This window comes from Panthera tigris, chromosome F3 (genome assembly GCF_018350195.1).
Source record: "Panthera tigris isolate Pti1 chromosome F3, P.tigris_Pti1_mat1.1, whole genome shotgun sequence".
NCBI classification, from domain to species: domain Eukaryota; kingdom Metazoa; phylum Chordata; class Mammalia; order Carnivora; family Felidae; genus Panthera; species Panthera tigris.
In genome coordinates this window covers 10,078,880-10,094,227 of record NC_056678.1, presented here as the reverse complement: position 1 = coordinate 10,094,227, position 15,348 = coordinate 10,078,880, and the positions used below count along the sequence as shown (strand labels likewise).

Here is a 15,348-nt window from a genome sequence, read left to right as displayed (position 1 = left end):
AAACTATGGCCCCAATGCAAGAACCCAAAATTAGATCTTATAAAATCATTTAGGCTCCCAAAGCAAGTAAAACAGGACATAAAGAGGAAAGGGCCAGGGACCAGGGTAGTGGAGGATAAATTAAGTGGAAGTGGAGGGAATGGAAACTTCTGGAATGGAAAATAGCTGTATTTAGATGCCACTTGAGACAACAAATAATACAGTACAGGTGGAAGCAAATGGGGAACAATTCCAATATTCAAAGTTATTCAGATATACCAGAAACTAAGTGAAGTTTCCTACCTTGGAGGAAAACTGGTTTTAAACAAATGACAAAGGTGAGTCACTAATAGGAGAATGAGTACCTGAGTAGAAATAGGTGTTTCAGGATGCCAAGAACAGTATAGTATATAAATGAGCAGAGTCTACCAGAAGGAAAAGTGGTTACGGTAGCCTGTTATTCAGATCAGACATTGGAATGACATTTCTGGCAATGGCTTTGTCCAGAAGGTCCTGGCATATTTTTTTGTGGCATAGATAGCTCGGAATGTTTTCGTAACACTCAACTTAGGTGGGAATGCAAATTACTAGAATGTAAAAATTCAAAGACCTCCCATCTATTCCTGCAGGGCAGAAGGAGATTGGAAGTCTTGCAACAGCTGTGGCTAAAGGCCCACGTCCTCTCATACCCTTGTGATCAAAATATTAAAGAAACCAACAAGTGTCCGATGAGTCAATGAGCCTTGTACCATGGAGATAGCAGATAATTTATAGTGACTTCTTCTGCAGGCAGCCTGAGAAACAGAAGAGCTTGTATACTAACTGCTGCCCCATCATTAAATATAATGACACAGAGGGCCACCAAAGACCCTCAAAAATTCTAGCTGCCAACGAGATTGGGAAGAGAAATAAAACAGCATAGTTTCCTAACCTGTATCTTCCACTCTAACCTAGTTCGTCTGTGGAAAAGCCATCTGCTGGCACCAGGCCAGTTGATGCCTGAATGTTATCACTAGTATCTCATTTTTCCAAAAGAGGAAATGTGTAAGTAGCAGGTGTACGTATGGGACTCATTTCTACAAAGCCTTCTTTGCAGTCTTGACCTGTGCGGGGACAGGTTCTACTCTTGGAAGCGTTTTTAAAGGCAAAAGAAAACATTTACTTGAGGTTTTCGCCACAGAGAGGACATCAGTGGAATTGGGCCCATAGGAGTCTCCTGTTGGTGTTGAACAAACGGTCTCTTCTCCAGGAACAAATACCTTTGTTCATTCGTATTTACAGGTTTCTTTTGATGGACACATGGATTAATCTCTAAAACAAAAAATGGGGCAGAAGCAGTTTCTTCCCTAATCATGTCTCTGCTGAAATCAAGGGTCCTAGACTTTTCTGACACGTGGATGTGGGGCGGGGGTGGGCTATGTCACAGGACAGGGTGCACAGTCCAGACATGGGGTTGTTCCAGCCCCCCCCGGCCTTCTGCTGCTCCCTGTGCGTCCACACTTTGAGGAATCTTCTGGAGGATTTTCCTCTCACCTGTTTCAAACAGTTCCAATTGCTGGAAAACAGAGAGAACCTAAGTGTGAATTAACCCTTGGATTTTAGAAATCGTATACATTTTAACAAACATGATTATTCCATTAGTCAGATTTCCAAATAGAGGAGGAGAACCAGTTTTATGTCCATCTGTCCACTATTAAATCTCCTGTTTGCTGAGAGTCCCTAACTGCTTCTATCACTTCCTCAGTTCACAAAAGGGCAGCTGAACAGAGAACCGGTGGTCAGGATGGGCAGAAGGTCATGGTTGATATCGGACGTAAATGCCTATCTTCACAGCTGCAGCCTCGCCCTGTCTTTTCCCTTTCCTCTTCTGGTAGCCAAGAGCTCAGAAAATTAAAAAAAAAAAAAAAAAAAAAAAAAAAAAATGCACAGAAACGTTTAACAAGGAGAGGGAAAAAAACAAAAAGTAAAATAAGACAAGGATTAACAACTCGCTAGAATTCAAAGTTTGACCACGGTTAGCAGAAAAAGGCTGAATTCATGGAGGGGAAGGGTAGGGGACATGAGAGGGACAGAAAAAGCAATTTTGGTGATTCGAATTGAACACTGAGAACTCCTCCTTGGCTCCACCGTTATACGAGGGGTCCCAGAATCACAGCGGGGTTCGGCAGTATGAGTACAATTTGATTTGAGGGCAGGGAAGGAGACCTACGTCCCTCTTGCACTTGTACAGCGAGGAGTGAGGTGAAAGATTTCGGTTAGCATTTCCTTTGGAGGAAAAAGCAACTCGGATGGGACCCCTTAGTTACGCTGTAAAAGGAAGAAGACACGTCAAGACGGTTTTAGGGCCTCCGTAAAGGAAGGAATGACCTTCTTCACACTAAACGTTGTGTCTAGCGAAAAAAAGTAATTGACAGGGGAAATGAGAGCAAGAGGGTGAAATGAATTGCTTGCTCCTTCTGTAGGTTTCCCGCTGTGCCTGGCTGGCTGTTCTCCCCCAAGGTGTGTGTGCTGGGGGGGTGGTACGTGTTAAGTTCACATCCACTAGAGCTGTTAGTCCCCGTCCCCCACTTCCTCTTGAAGCTGCCCTTCTATAGTCAACTCTGAAAATTCCAGACCTTTTGCTCTCAGTCCTCAGGCCTTATTCGTGGTGGTCTTAGCTATGTGCCCTGTTTTCTTTTCTTTCTTTCTTTCTTTCTTTTTCTTTTTTTTTTTTTTTTTTTTTGGTGCCGAGATTCAATTTAGAAATATATCCTTTCGGACATCAGTGGACAAGCAATTACTGCAATTGCTCCCACCACCCATGTGAAGGTCATTATGAGGATAAGATACTGTTTAAAAACTCTTTTGAATGCCTAGGGAGAAGCAGACCTACGCTATCGTTTTTCTGTGCCAAGTGGGCTCCCGAGCAGACCACGCGAAGTCTGGGCGCGGAGGCCCCAGCGCCCGGTGCTCTCCCCGTACCGCCGGCCGGCCCCGGAGGCCAGCGGAAGGGAGCACAGCCGCTCCAAGCGTGTCAGATACACACCCCGGCCCTGACGTTCCCCGGGATTTATAAGGGGAAGGAAAAAGCTGGCTCTTCAGACCCAATTCTTTGCGGACTGAGCAACGTCAGACAGACCACGCTCCTTCAGGCCCAAATAATTTGGACACGACAGCCCTCAGATTCAGCGTTCTGGCAGCTCACTCCTTGTGGGGAGGGCCAGGCCTCAGAGCAAAACACCCACAAAGTAAGCCGGGCCACGGCACTTGGACCTCAAGGAGAGCTGACGGCCTCTGATCCGTGGTACGGCAGCCCAGGCTTGAGAGTTCGCGGAGGCACAGAAAATCACGGCAAGGGGGAAGGTGTCCGCGGAACACGAACAGGCCTGTCCGTGAAGGTGCGGGGCGCGTGCGTGTGCCTGCGGGTTACCTGGGCTCTCCCCTCAGCGGTCAGTTGCCCTCTGGCGCGCTCTCGGTATCGCATTCTCTGGGTCCCTCCCCTCCTCCCGGCAGCTCGCTCTCGATCTCCCACAGGACGTCGTCTTCGTCTTCCAGATTGCTGGAGATGTGGCACTTCTTGAAGCCCTGGACGATGGATTCGCTGGAGATGCTGTTCCACGCAACCATGACCCACTCCAGGAAGAGGCCCAGGGGCGGCTTCTTGGCGTTCCCGGTGGGGCTCAGCGCCAGGTTCCCGGCCAGGAGCCAGTTAGAGTACTGGGCCCGGACGCTGTCGTTGAGCGGCTTGTAGACCACCACGTCCAGCACCTGCAGCTGCGAGGTCAGGCCTCCGGGGATGATGACCATGTCGGTGTTCATGCTCTCCATGGAGCTCTTCACGGAATCCGTGGCGTGGCCGCGGAAGCCGTTCAGGATCAGCATCCCTCGCTGCTTGGGCGCCGCGCCGGTCCTCCGACGCCACACCACTTCCAACCAGTCCTGCATCAAGTCCTCCGTCATCCACCCGTACCGGTGGCAGCGGATCTCCATCCCGCTGGGGAACTTCCCGGGGGGGATGTACGTGCCCCTCAAGATGATGTACGGGGGCAGCTTCCTCCCGTCTGCCAAGACACCCAGCATCGCCGTGATCTTCAGCTTCTCCCTGCCCGGCGTCTTGACCAAGACGGGCTTCTCGCCCTGGTTGTCCACGGTCACCCGCGAGGGCACCTCTAGACAAATGGGCGTCTCGTCGGCGTTCCCCATCTGCGCCACCTGGTAGTCGTGCGCCCTGCGCAGGGCCAGCACGCTCCGCTGGTAGGTGACGAGCTTCTCCGTCAGGTCTTCGGGCAGCTGCTGGGGCACCGGCACCTTATGCCGCAGGGACAAGTCATACCTTCGCATCATTCTTCGACACCAACCCAAGCTGGCTTTGAACCCCTTCTCCGGAATGTTCATTTCCTGGGCGATCTCGAGGGCTTTCAGCTGCATGGCCTCCCTGGTGATAGGGTCCCCTTTGGCCTGCATGTACCTGACGTACTCGGCCACGCGCTGGTCCACCAGGGCAAAGCGCCCGTTCTTGGGGCCGCGGAACGCCCGCCGCATGGCGTGGGCGTTCTGCAGCTGCGGCTTCACTTTGCGCCAGTCCCGAACGTTCTTTTCCAGCACTCCAAACTGCTTGGCAGCCTGGCAGTTGTTGGTGCTCTCAGCATATTCCACCACCATGAGCTTGAACCCCGCGTCGTAACTGCGCCGCATGCCCCTGCTGAACTGAAACTTCCCGGCAATATCGTCCGCAGAGAGGTCGTACCCCGGGAAGCCCATGGCCATGTAGAAGGGGTACCCCTCACTCCACTCGGGCAGCTCCGTGAGGTCCCGAGGCAGGCGGAGGCCAAAGCCGTCCAGGTGCTGTGGCTGAGGAAAGTGGGGGGTGGCGCTCATCGGACCCGCCCAGTCCGGGGGCTTGACGTCAGTCTCTTCATTTTCTAGGAGACAAACAGGGAGGGGCGAACATAACGACAGTAAGAAAAATGCCTCCTGGCCTATCCCGATTTCCTGGGTCAAGACGCTAAGAATACCTTAATCTGAGGTTCACCCAAAGGAGGCCCTTTAGTAACAGATGACGTTCCCCTAAGTCCTACGGATCGCCACACCTACTTCCCACAATACCTGTGTATCGCTACTCCTTCTTTGCAGGTGGAGCTACAGAAGTGAAGTAATACATCAAGGGAGCTGAGCCACGAAGTGCCAGAGCTGGGACTTGAACACAGGTCCCAAACTGGGATCACACGATCATTTTGTGGGCCACGCTTTGGTCAAAACGGTTTTTGTGGGCGTGAGAAGCCAAATGTAACCCATACAGTAGGTCCAGAATTTAGATGCACTGCTAAAGGGATGGCCTGGCTCACGTCCCTTACGCCAAGAAAATCCATAGCGAAAGCATACTTCGTCCCCTCACACCAATGTCAGAACTTCTATATTTACAAAGTGGTCGCAGAAACCGAACAGGACTTGGGAAGACCGCGTGTCTCACCCAAACTAAGATGCCATCAGTTGCAAGATATACCATGGGAAAAGAAAAAAAAAAGAATGCCATCAATTTTAAGAGGAGTTCTCAATTTCAGAGATGTTAATGTGGTGGGCGGGGCGAAGCATGTCTTAGAATCAATGAGATACGGCATTTCAAACTCTTCCCTATAGAGAGAAGGTGAATAAAATCACTGGCTGCTTAGAAGCTGTATTTAGCCAACTGTTATCCTAACTATGTTGTTGATAAAGGGCCATGTGCTTCTCGGACGTACCTACTCACACATGTACTACCCCTGCTCTTGCTTTTTCTATCCAAGAAGAGATGGACAAGAAACCAGGGTAAATCGCCCCGGCCAGGTGCTTTGTCGCATTACTTTCCTTAGTCTTCAAACGTATATGGTGCGCTACTGAGGTGGCCTCCTTCACCCAGCATGTGCACAGGACCAAACGCCATACAGACTTCAATTTACCTCATGCGCGTACAAGGATGCACATTGAGACTTATTACCCACTGCTGACGGAGGAAGAAATGGAGGCTCAGAGAGGTGAATGAAGTGGCCTGAAGTCACACAGCACTAGAAAGATTTTGAACATCCAAAGCCCATCATCTTTCTGCCTCATAACCTTGCCTCAACTCTTAAACACCCCACACGAGGTACATGGAAACCTAAAGTCCAGGTTCACAATGCTCCCACTGGATGGATGCCGGGGTGATTTCATTGTAGTACCTGCCAAGGTTCCTCCTTGGAGCTGCCATTCATCAGAATTCTGAGACTCCTCGTCACCTTCCAACCGAGTGATCATGTCTGGCTTAGGGAATGGGAATTCTGTTTATAGGAAATAAAACAGGTAATAGCTGTGTGTTCCTGCCTCGGAGCCCTGCCAAAATCAGTACTTTATGCTACTTAAGGAATCCCTCCCCCACCCCGACACACACACACACACACACTCTCTCCATGTGGAGGTTTACAAAAGCCAGGGGGAAAGGGCCGAGGGGTAACGAAAGAAAAAACATGATAGGAAAGATGTCTGTCCAAGGGAATTTAGGGATCTCTGCTAATGAGGGCTGGTGCTAGCAACAACAAAAACAACTTCATTTAGCAGGATGCAGTCCCTGACCTATTGAACCTTCTGGTACCTAGATGAGAAACTAGGAAGTCCCTCCAGCTGGTTACGTTCTAATGATACGGATCATCAATGCCGGGAGGGGAACGAGGATTCTTTGGGGCTGAGTTCCCAGGCGTCTGAGGCTGACGGGGTAACAATGAAGTCCGCCTTCCCTCCTGAGGAACATATGAAACACAGGCCCAGATCTGTGGTGACATTTCTTAGGTTAGGTCTTTTTTTTTTTTTTTTTTTTTTTGACGCGAATGCCTAGGTTGAGTGAGGATGGCTCTGAGAGCTGGCGCAAGTTGCTGAGTAGAAGGACACAATATTTATATCCTGCCGAAGTCAAAAACAGGAAATCAAATGGGCACAGGCACTGAGGGGACAGAGTCCAAGTTCAGGAGAAAGGGATGTTGGAGACACCAGAGAAGAGACATGGAAACAATTCTCTGGGCTCAGAGCTTCCAGGAGACAAAGAAAAAACAAAGCTTTACCCAGGGACAGGACAGTTTCATAATTCATCCTCATGACTTCCCGGTAGAGGGCCTTTTGTTGCTCCGTCAAAACTTCCCACTCCTCATCGGAAAAATATATGGCCACCTCATCGAATAGGGCCGGCACCTGGAACAGGGAACAACTAATAGGCATAAGCAGACACAGACTCACACACCTTCATCTCACAGGGGAGGGGGCTCTGACCGAGGGACACGGTCCATCCACACTCACTAGGCGAGTGGAGGCCAAACAAGGACACGGCACAGGTCCCGCACGCCCTGCGTAGGGTCGCTTACCGCCTCGGTTCACAGAGGAGGAGAGCAGCACCCTGAGAAGAAAACTCCCCAGCAGCGATCACCAGATCGGGACACACGCTGCAGGGCCAGCCGATCTGGGCTCAGCCCCGGCTCCAGATTCAGGAGCAACCGCTCCCAAGTCAACACCCTGAGGCAGTTCCCCCACCAAAATACACACACCCAGCCACCCCCCTGCCCTCCCCCAAGTCACAGATCCCCGGCCCGGCATGGGGGCGGGGGGGCAGCTCCTGGGCACCGTTCTCCATTTCCTGGGGCACCAGCTCTAGCATTTGACTCAGAACCCAAAGCCCAGGGAGGAGCCAGTGAGAGAGGGGGCCTCATCCTGCCTTTTCCAATCTGCAAGAGCAAGAGTAGGAGGAGAGAAGAGCTAATTAGAGCTTAAATTTATGTAATGAAACAGCAGAGCAAACGAGCTGCTTTGATGCCTAGACCTTCGGCCAAGGACAAAGGCAGCTCTCCTTCCCTTCTCCCCACTGACCCCGCTCCCCCCCCCCTGTGGGAGGGGCCGGGCCACCCAAACCAACCTCCTCCTGTTTACTCGACTCGGCTCTTCTTTTTGCCGTGTCGTTTCTTTCAGTCATTAAAAATCCCACTCCAAAGTTCATCATACTCGGTGGTAAGAAATCACTGGGCCGGGGTTTCAGGATTACTGCTTTCAAAGCTATTCCCCAAGGCCGAATCCAGAGCCTGGGTGATCATGAGACTGTTTTTTCACCAGCTTAGGAAATTAGCATCTGCACAGCGTGTAGCCTCTTCAGGTGTCCAGCCATCAGTCATTTGGACACACTGGACTTTCTCCTTATTCCCCAAGTCCATGTCCTCCCTTCCCACTCACAGCACTCTACAAGTAGGGAGTACTTCCCAGGAAAGGCTGTGTCCGCTTCATCTGTTTTCCCCAACAACCTCATTTCACCAAGGAGGAAACGGGCTCGGAGAGGCCTCGTTGCTACTGTAAGTCACACAGCCAACAAATGGCAGGGTTGAGATGGGGACCTAGCACTGTCTGAGTTCAAGGCTCCAGCTCCTACAAAGAGCAAAGTGGCCTCCCTGGCGACCAGCCCTTCACTCTCCCCTACCTCTGTGCTCAGTGGTTCTCAGCGCTTGCTGTTTCCTGAGCAAACCGTTCTTTTACCTTTCGCGTCCCCCCCACATGGCTCTCCCACTGCCTCAGAGGTCCTCCCCATTCTTGGCCTGGCTGACACCCACCCACCCATCTTCCAAGACTTAGCCCAGATGTGCCGTTCCCTGGGAAGCTCACCCTGACGTGGGTTGTGCGCCCACTACACATCCCTGTGGCACCCTGGGCTCCACACTACGGTGGCACTTATCACAACGCAGTATTCTCTTGGTTTACTTGTCTGCTTCTTACAGTAGAATTCAAGCTCATTGAGGGCAAAACCTATGTTTATTCCATCTCCCTAAACTTAGGACACTTCTTGTAGATAGTAATCACTTAAGAAAGTATTTTTAAGTTTATTTATTTATTTAGAGAGAGCCAGAAACAGTGTGAGCAGGGGAGGGGCAGAGAGAGAGGGAGAGAGAGAGAATCCCAAGCAGGCTCCTCGCCATCAGCACAGAGTCCGAGGCAGGGCTCGAACTCACAAACCACAAGACCATGACCTGAGCCGAAACCAAGAGTTTAACCGACTGAGTGAGCCACCCAGGTGCCCCCAAAATGTATATTTGAATAAAAGATTTAAGCAAACGATATCCAAATTTCCTTTCTCTTGTTCCACTTAGAATAGTTTCAAATACTCATTAAATTTAGTCTCTTACGAAACCAAGCTTCCTCTTTGGAGTAAGTGTGAAATACTAGGAGGTAAAAAGGGATGAATCTCCAGGCTTTCCTCAGACCTTCATCAATCTGGAAAGCCTGTCAGCCAGGAATTTTCCACCCCACCCCTTCTCACTTCCCAGCCTTTTGAACAACTCTCCTTTTGGCCTTTTCTCTCCCTAGGAAATTCCAGATCCAGGCCATACCTATTTATAGTCCCTTTCCCTTTGCTGACAAAACGGGACACAGGACTGGCTACGCCGGTCATTTCAGAGGGGCTACTGACACTCACAGAAGTAAAACATCCTAGGCCTGGTAAAAATCTCAGGAGCCCCGAAGTTGTAAGGTGGCTGCAGGGCGACTGGTGCCAGATTCACGTCCTCATATTTACGGCTGAGCCACAGAGGATCTTCAAACAAGCCCACATTATACTCCAAGACGCACAGTCCAGTGGCTCAGAAATTCTCCTCACAGCAACCCTCTGTGAGAAGTGAGCGAGCCTTCAGCCAGGCCCCGTGGCGCAGGCCTCCTCTCTCTCCACAGAGGCTTTTTATCCGGCCGAGCACAGCGGAAGGTAAACAGGGCCTGCCCCGGGCAAAACTCCGGAGTCGGGAGGCCCTTTCTTGGCCTCACAGGTAGGGACCCTCCGTCCCTGTCCTCCTCCCTTCGCTCAGAAGACCCAGGATGCATCAGACAGGTGTTCTTCCTTCGGCCTGCAGGTACTGCCCTGCTCTGCCGGCAAGTGGGCATTCCAGAGCCCATCTCCAAGGGGAACTGTCAGGAAGCACCTACACCCCGCACAGCCGCACGCTGGCGAAGCTGTGTAACGAAGGTCTCAGAGCAGACGGCCGTTACCAGTGCACGAGAGAGCATCTGCGTGGGGCACTCCCTCTTGCGTGCTGAAATAATTATCTTATTGAATCCTTGAAGTAATAATAAAGAAATGGGAGTCACTACCCCACTTCTATGGGTGAGGAAACAGCTGCTAAATGACTTGCCCACAGTCACAGAGTCAGAAAGTCTGACTCCAGGGGCGCCTGGGTGGCTCAGTCGGCTAAGCGTCCAACTTGGGCTCAGGTCATGATCTCGAGGTTCGTGGGTTCAAGCCCCCGCATCAGGCTCTGTGCTGACAGCTCAGAGCCTGGAGCCTGCTTCGGATCCTGTATCTCCCTCTGTCTCTGTCCCTCCCCCACTCGTACTCTGTCTCTCTAAAATGAGTAAACGTGAAATAAGTAATAAATAAATAGTCTGACTCCAAAGCCCAGACTTTTTCAGCAGGCCACTTAGCACGCAGACTGTAGTGAGCCTTGGCCCTCGCAAGAGAGATGGGCAAGGGATCTGTCCCGCAGAGCTCCTGGGGAGAGAACTACACCCCTCAGCACTGCTCACCACGGCCTCTGGCTGGCCGGCCCCGGGGCCTGCCCTACTTCTCTCACCTTCTCTGCTTCCAGCTCCGGGAGCTGTTCCAACTCTGCACAGGAGCGTTCCTCTCGGGTGCTTCCGTTCCTGCTTTCCCTGTGTCTGGAGTGCAAGCCCTCTCTCCTCCCTTGGCCAGTGCCACTTATGAACGAGACTCAGTTCGGGGTACATTCCCCTTTTTCTCTACTTGAAACTCTATTTCTATTCCAATTCTCCTGTGGAATATTATCCTAATATATAGCACAGTTCTTATGTTGGAAAGGCTTTTATTGATCACCCTAACACAATTCTCTACAACCACAATACATATTTAAGGAACAGATTCATTTCTTTTCTTTCCCTAGTTCAATGCCCTAGAACAGGGTTTCTCAACATCAGCACTACGGACATTTTGGGCCAGATAATTCTTTGTCACGAGGGCTGTCCTGTGCATTGGAGATGTTTAGCAGTGTCCGTGGCCTCTCCCCAGGAGATGCCTAGTAGGCTCTCCCACTCCCCAACCCCCACCCAAATCACAAGAGCCAAAAATGTCTCCAGATATTGCCAAATGTCCCCAGGAGGGAAACGGGCCTGGGAGCCAACCTGCCCACTGCTTAAGACCAGGTCCGTGCTTGCCCCCTGAACAAAGCCTCTTGACTTCTCCAGCTGAATGAGACCCTGCTCTTGAGCTGACTTCACCCACTGCACTCTGAATATTGTACTATGAATTATGTTCACCTCCCCACCTTCCTTGCGAGACTGGCAACTCCAGGAGACTAGGGATCTTGCCTTAACACCACCGCTGTGCTCGATAACCGCGGACGGGGGCAGACTGCCTGGAGGCCGCAAAAACCAGCCCCCCTCTTCCAGCGACCTCCTTCCTTCCCAGCTAAGAATGGCCTTCGCCTTGCTCCCTTCTCACTGTTCCGACAACACTTAAACGTCCACCTTTACTGCACCCATTTTCCAAGGTTCTCCATGCTATCTAGAGGTTCTGGGTTGGCCAATTTAGCCTTAAAGCCCAGGGTTTCTACTGCCTTGAGGTCTTGCTGCAGGCTAAGTGGGACTGACTCCTGTCCTCGAAGGTCTCCCCAGCTGCGAGGATCAGAACTAGAGAGGCGGTGGGGGTGAGCAGAGAACACAAAAAGAAAATGGCAGTGCAGCCTACAGAGCCAGACTGAAAACCCAGAGCCTGGCGGTGTGCTGCGTTTCATCGAGGTATGACACACATACAATAAAATGCACTGCTTTTAAGGGTCCAGCTTGAGAGACATTTATTTTTTTAAGAACACACGTCAGCGTACATGTGTAACTCTGGGGCAAAGTAGATAACCTCTCTGCTCCCCAGTTCTCTTGTGTGGGAGGGGAGCTGGACCGGACATTTGGGAGAGCCATGTTTCTATGAATACCAATCTCCTACTGGAAACAAAGGAATAGAATGGATACTGATAACGTTCATACACAGGACTCGCCGGAGAAAAGGAATGCAACTTGTTGCATATTTAAAGTTTTTACCATTCATGCCTAAATGTCATGATGTCCGGGACGTACTGTGAATAATTATACACGATTATAAGGATAAATATCTCTTGCACTTACATCACTCCCCCCCCCCCCCACCCGGGGTGTCCAGAAGTGGCCCGGGCACAGGCGCGCTGAAGCCTGTTCACTTTTCTGGGGGAGGCTTCTACAGCTCTCTGGCGCACGAGCAAAACCTGGCAGGCCCCAGGCAGACTGGCGGGGATTAGGATGGGCCACGCTGCATTTATATTTTTATAAATTTACTCTAATTCTATCACACGCTTCTGTTTGGATACGTTCCATATTCTCTGCTGCCTACCACCCCAATCCCTCGATTCGGGCAGGCTGATGATGCCGCTCTCCTGTGTGTGCTCTCACAAGACGTCCTCACACAGAACCGACTGAAGCTCTCCTCCTGTCAGCTCAGTGCCCCAAGTCTTATTTAAAAAGGTTCCCTTCAGCCAGCAGTGGGTGTAAAAGACTCTCTCCTTCCCAAACTTCAGTGACGTTCCTCTGGGCCCTCTTCCCTACCAGGCCTCCGCGGGGGCTCCCCTCCTGTCCTCAGCCTGCCCGGCCCCGTTTTAGCAAGAATCCTGCTTTACTTTACCTTAGAAAGATTCTCCCACCTTTGACAGCTGATCACCCTAGTCTGCCTTTAGCAAGAATCCCCCTATTCTTGAGGTCTCCTCTTAGTAACTTTTCACCCACTCCGGATCCCTGGCTGGAAATCCCTGCTTGTCTCACTGTATTCAGTGTTGAGCCCCAGCTCTCTCCCACTGCAAGAGTCCTGACAGCCATCTCAACAGTCCCGACCAACCTTCCTTACCGTCTTCACAAGCGTCAGAGTAATTTTTTCTTTAACAGAGGTCAGCAAACATTTAGCTGGTGTCTGCAACATGCCTGGCACTAAGTAAAACGTAGGGGATTCAGGGGCACAGGAGAGAGGCAAGCCTCTCAGATTTCCAGTCGGAACGACGATAAGCCACATGGCTGAAGAGACTGTTCCCATAACCAGCTCCATTCTTCACAGTGCCTTTTAAAGCCACAGGACTGTTTTCTCAGGAATGCAAACATACCGGGCTGGGCTGGGCTATTTTTACTTCCTATGCTTGACTGAGGAGGAGACTTAAAACAAGCCTGGCTCCCAGACCTCTCCTCACAGCTGTGTGGACCCATCTTCCTACTTACCCAACCACCTTCTGAGCAGATCCGGACTTTCTGCATATCTGTGGGGCCATCCTCCAGTTCCCGACTCTGAATCTCTTCTTCCTCTTCTTCTTCTTTCAGGGTCAAATTGAGAGTGTAGGCTGTGGAATCCATCTCTGCAAGCAAGATTCAGTTGAGAAAAATCAGGCACTAGTGTGAACTCCCCGAAGCCTGGGATGGGGGCTGCCTGTGCAAACCTCTTATCCCCAAGCACTGTTCAGGCTGGAATAAGGGAAGGAAGAGTCAGGCCTGGGGAGGAAGGGCTTTAGGAAAAGCACCAGGAAGCTGGAAGGTGGCATATTAATTATGTTAAGAGGGGCTGCAGGCAGATAGTGTACCTGACTGCCTTCATATATTAAAAAGGCTACCTGTGGAAGAGACCAGGCTGGTTCTGTAGAGACCCAGGGGCAGAACGGGCTGGTGGGTAAACATTCCTGGGAGAGGTTTTAAGAGTGCTTTGAAAGGCAGAACTTTCTCACAGCCAGTGCCACCTGAACATGAAATAAGCGGCAGGAGAGCGGTGTTAGCTGCTTTACCAATGAAGATGTCTGAACACAGCCCGGACACTTGCTCAACTGGGTTCTCCCTACAGGCCAGTTAAGCACCTGGAAGTTGGCTGGCCCAGAATACCCATCACCTGGATTTTCCAAAGCTAAAGATTTTGTCCATGAGCCGGTTCAGAAAAGAGTCATTCTGCCTTAGGAGGTTTTCCAAACCCGAGATTCAGTGACACACACACAGTGAGGTGTATGCCTGGATACCCGAGAAGGTGCAGAAATCTGTTAGGGCCCACCCCCACCGGGAAATGCCTCCGTGGCGAAAAGAATATTCTCTTGGGTCCAGCTGTAGGCCAATACAAAGGGCCGCGCTCCTGCCCTCTAGGGGCGCGGGCAACTCCTAGGTGTGGAGTGAGTGTGCATCTTGTGGGCCGCATCCTCCCGGGCTCCGAAAGAAAAGATCCTTCCAGAGTTCAGTGTGCTTCTCCGGTATTGCCAAAAGGGACGGGCGAACACGGCAAGGCTAGGTCAGGGGCGGGCGGAAAAGGCTTCAGATCCCCGGAGCTGGGGCCCAAACTTGCCGCCGCCTCCCCCGCCCTCTCCCGGGCAGGAGGTGGGGGCGGAGGCGGCACCGCCCCGCAGCAAAGGTGCCCGCGGCGAGGTGCCCGCGGCCAGGGCCGCGGCCGCCGCCGCCGCCGCCCACCCGCCCACGGCCCCGCGCCCCGCCCGCAGCCGCCGCGCCCCCGGGCGCGCTCGGATATCTCCAGCCATCTTGTCCCATTTCCCTTTCTCCGCGGCCCCGCGCCGGGAGCGCTCCCGCCGCCCCCGGCTCCCGCCGCCCCCGGCCCGCCTCCCCGCCGGGCCCCCTCCCCGTCCCCGGCGCACCTGCCGGGCGGCCGGAGCCGGCGCCGCCTGCCACCAGGCGGGCCCGCAACAAAGGCGACGGCGGCCGCCGCAGCTGCAGCCTCGCGCCCCCGCCCCTGCCGCCGCCGCGCAGCCCCGGAGCCGCGGGAAGGGCCGCGCCGCCCCGGGCCTCCGGCCCGCCGCCCGCGCGCACTCACCGAGCGGCCGGGACGCGGGCCGGGGCCGCGGGAGGAGACGCCGAGGGCTCCGGCCCCGCTGTCACAGCGCCATCCCTGCCGCCTCTCCGGCTTCCCGTGCGCGCGGCCCCTCGGGAGGGAGCGGGGAGGACACGTGGTGGGAGGAGGAGGGTCCGGCCGCGAGCTGAGGGTGTTGGGAGGAGAGGGGAGGAGCGCGGCTGATGTCAGCGGGCCTCGGCGGCGCCGGGAGACGGCGCCCGCGCCAGCTCGGGACCCTCCTCCCGGCGCGGTTTCCGGCAGGTCCGCGCGGCACTCTCCTCCCGGCGGAGTTCTCGAGCCTCCTCGCGGCTCCTGGCCGGCCAGCGGCGCCGTGCCCTCCACCCTCCCCGTTTCCCCCGCGGTCGTCGGCTTCCCGTGCGCCGTGGGCGCCCTCGGCGGGCAAGAGGCAGGAAGGGCATAAAGGATTTCTGCTTTAGCAGAGTGTGTGACCTGGGAGCATTTATCCCTGTGCTGATTTGCATTCACCGGTGGTTTGCATCTGCTGGGGTGCGCACTCAAGGCGGGCTCGC

The 15,348-nt window shown here is 53.0% G+C and overlaps 1 protein-coding gene and 1 non-coding gene across 4 annotated transcripts; both read right to left on the bottom strand.

Moving 5' to 3' along the window:
• Positions 1 to 1,448: 1,448 nt before the first annotated feature.
• Positions 1,449 to 15,046, bottom strand: POGK (pogo transposable element derived with KRAB domain). 3 transcript variants are annotated; one of them, XM_042975540.1, is made up of 6 exons: positions 14,801 to 15,046; positions 13,225 to 13,358; positions 7,026 to 7,152; positions 6,153 to 6,251; positions 3,389 to 4,880; positions 1,449 to 1,534 (listed from the first exon to the last, which is right to left on the bottom strand). In XM_042975540.1, the coding sequence occupies exons 2-5, from the start codon at positions 13,354 to 13,356 to the stop codon at positions 3,409 to 3,411; spliced, it is 1,830 nt and encodes a 609-aa protein (XP_042831474.1). In that variant the 5' UTR covers positions 13,357 to 13,358; positions 14,801 to 15,046; the 3' UTR covers positions 1,449 to 1,534; positions 3,389 to 3,408. The 3 variants fall into 3 exon arrangements, with proteins under 3 accessions (XP_042831474.1, XP_042831475.1, XP_015390714.2); XM_042975541.1 differs by lacking the exon at positions 14,801 to 15,046 and adding an exon at positions 14,625 to 14,704; XM_015535228.2 differs by lacking the exon at positions 14,801 to 15,046 and adding an exon at positions 13,611 to 13,756.
• LOC122236057 lies at positions 12,139 to 12,272 on the bottom strand. The gene has a single exon (XR_006214263.1). It is a non-coding gene; the product is annotated as a small nucleolar RNA SNORA52 (small nucleolar RNA).
• Positions 15,047 to 15,348: the final 302 nt, after the last annotated feature.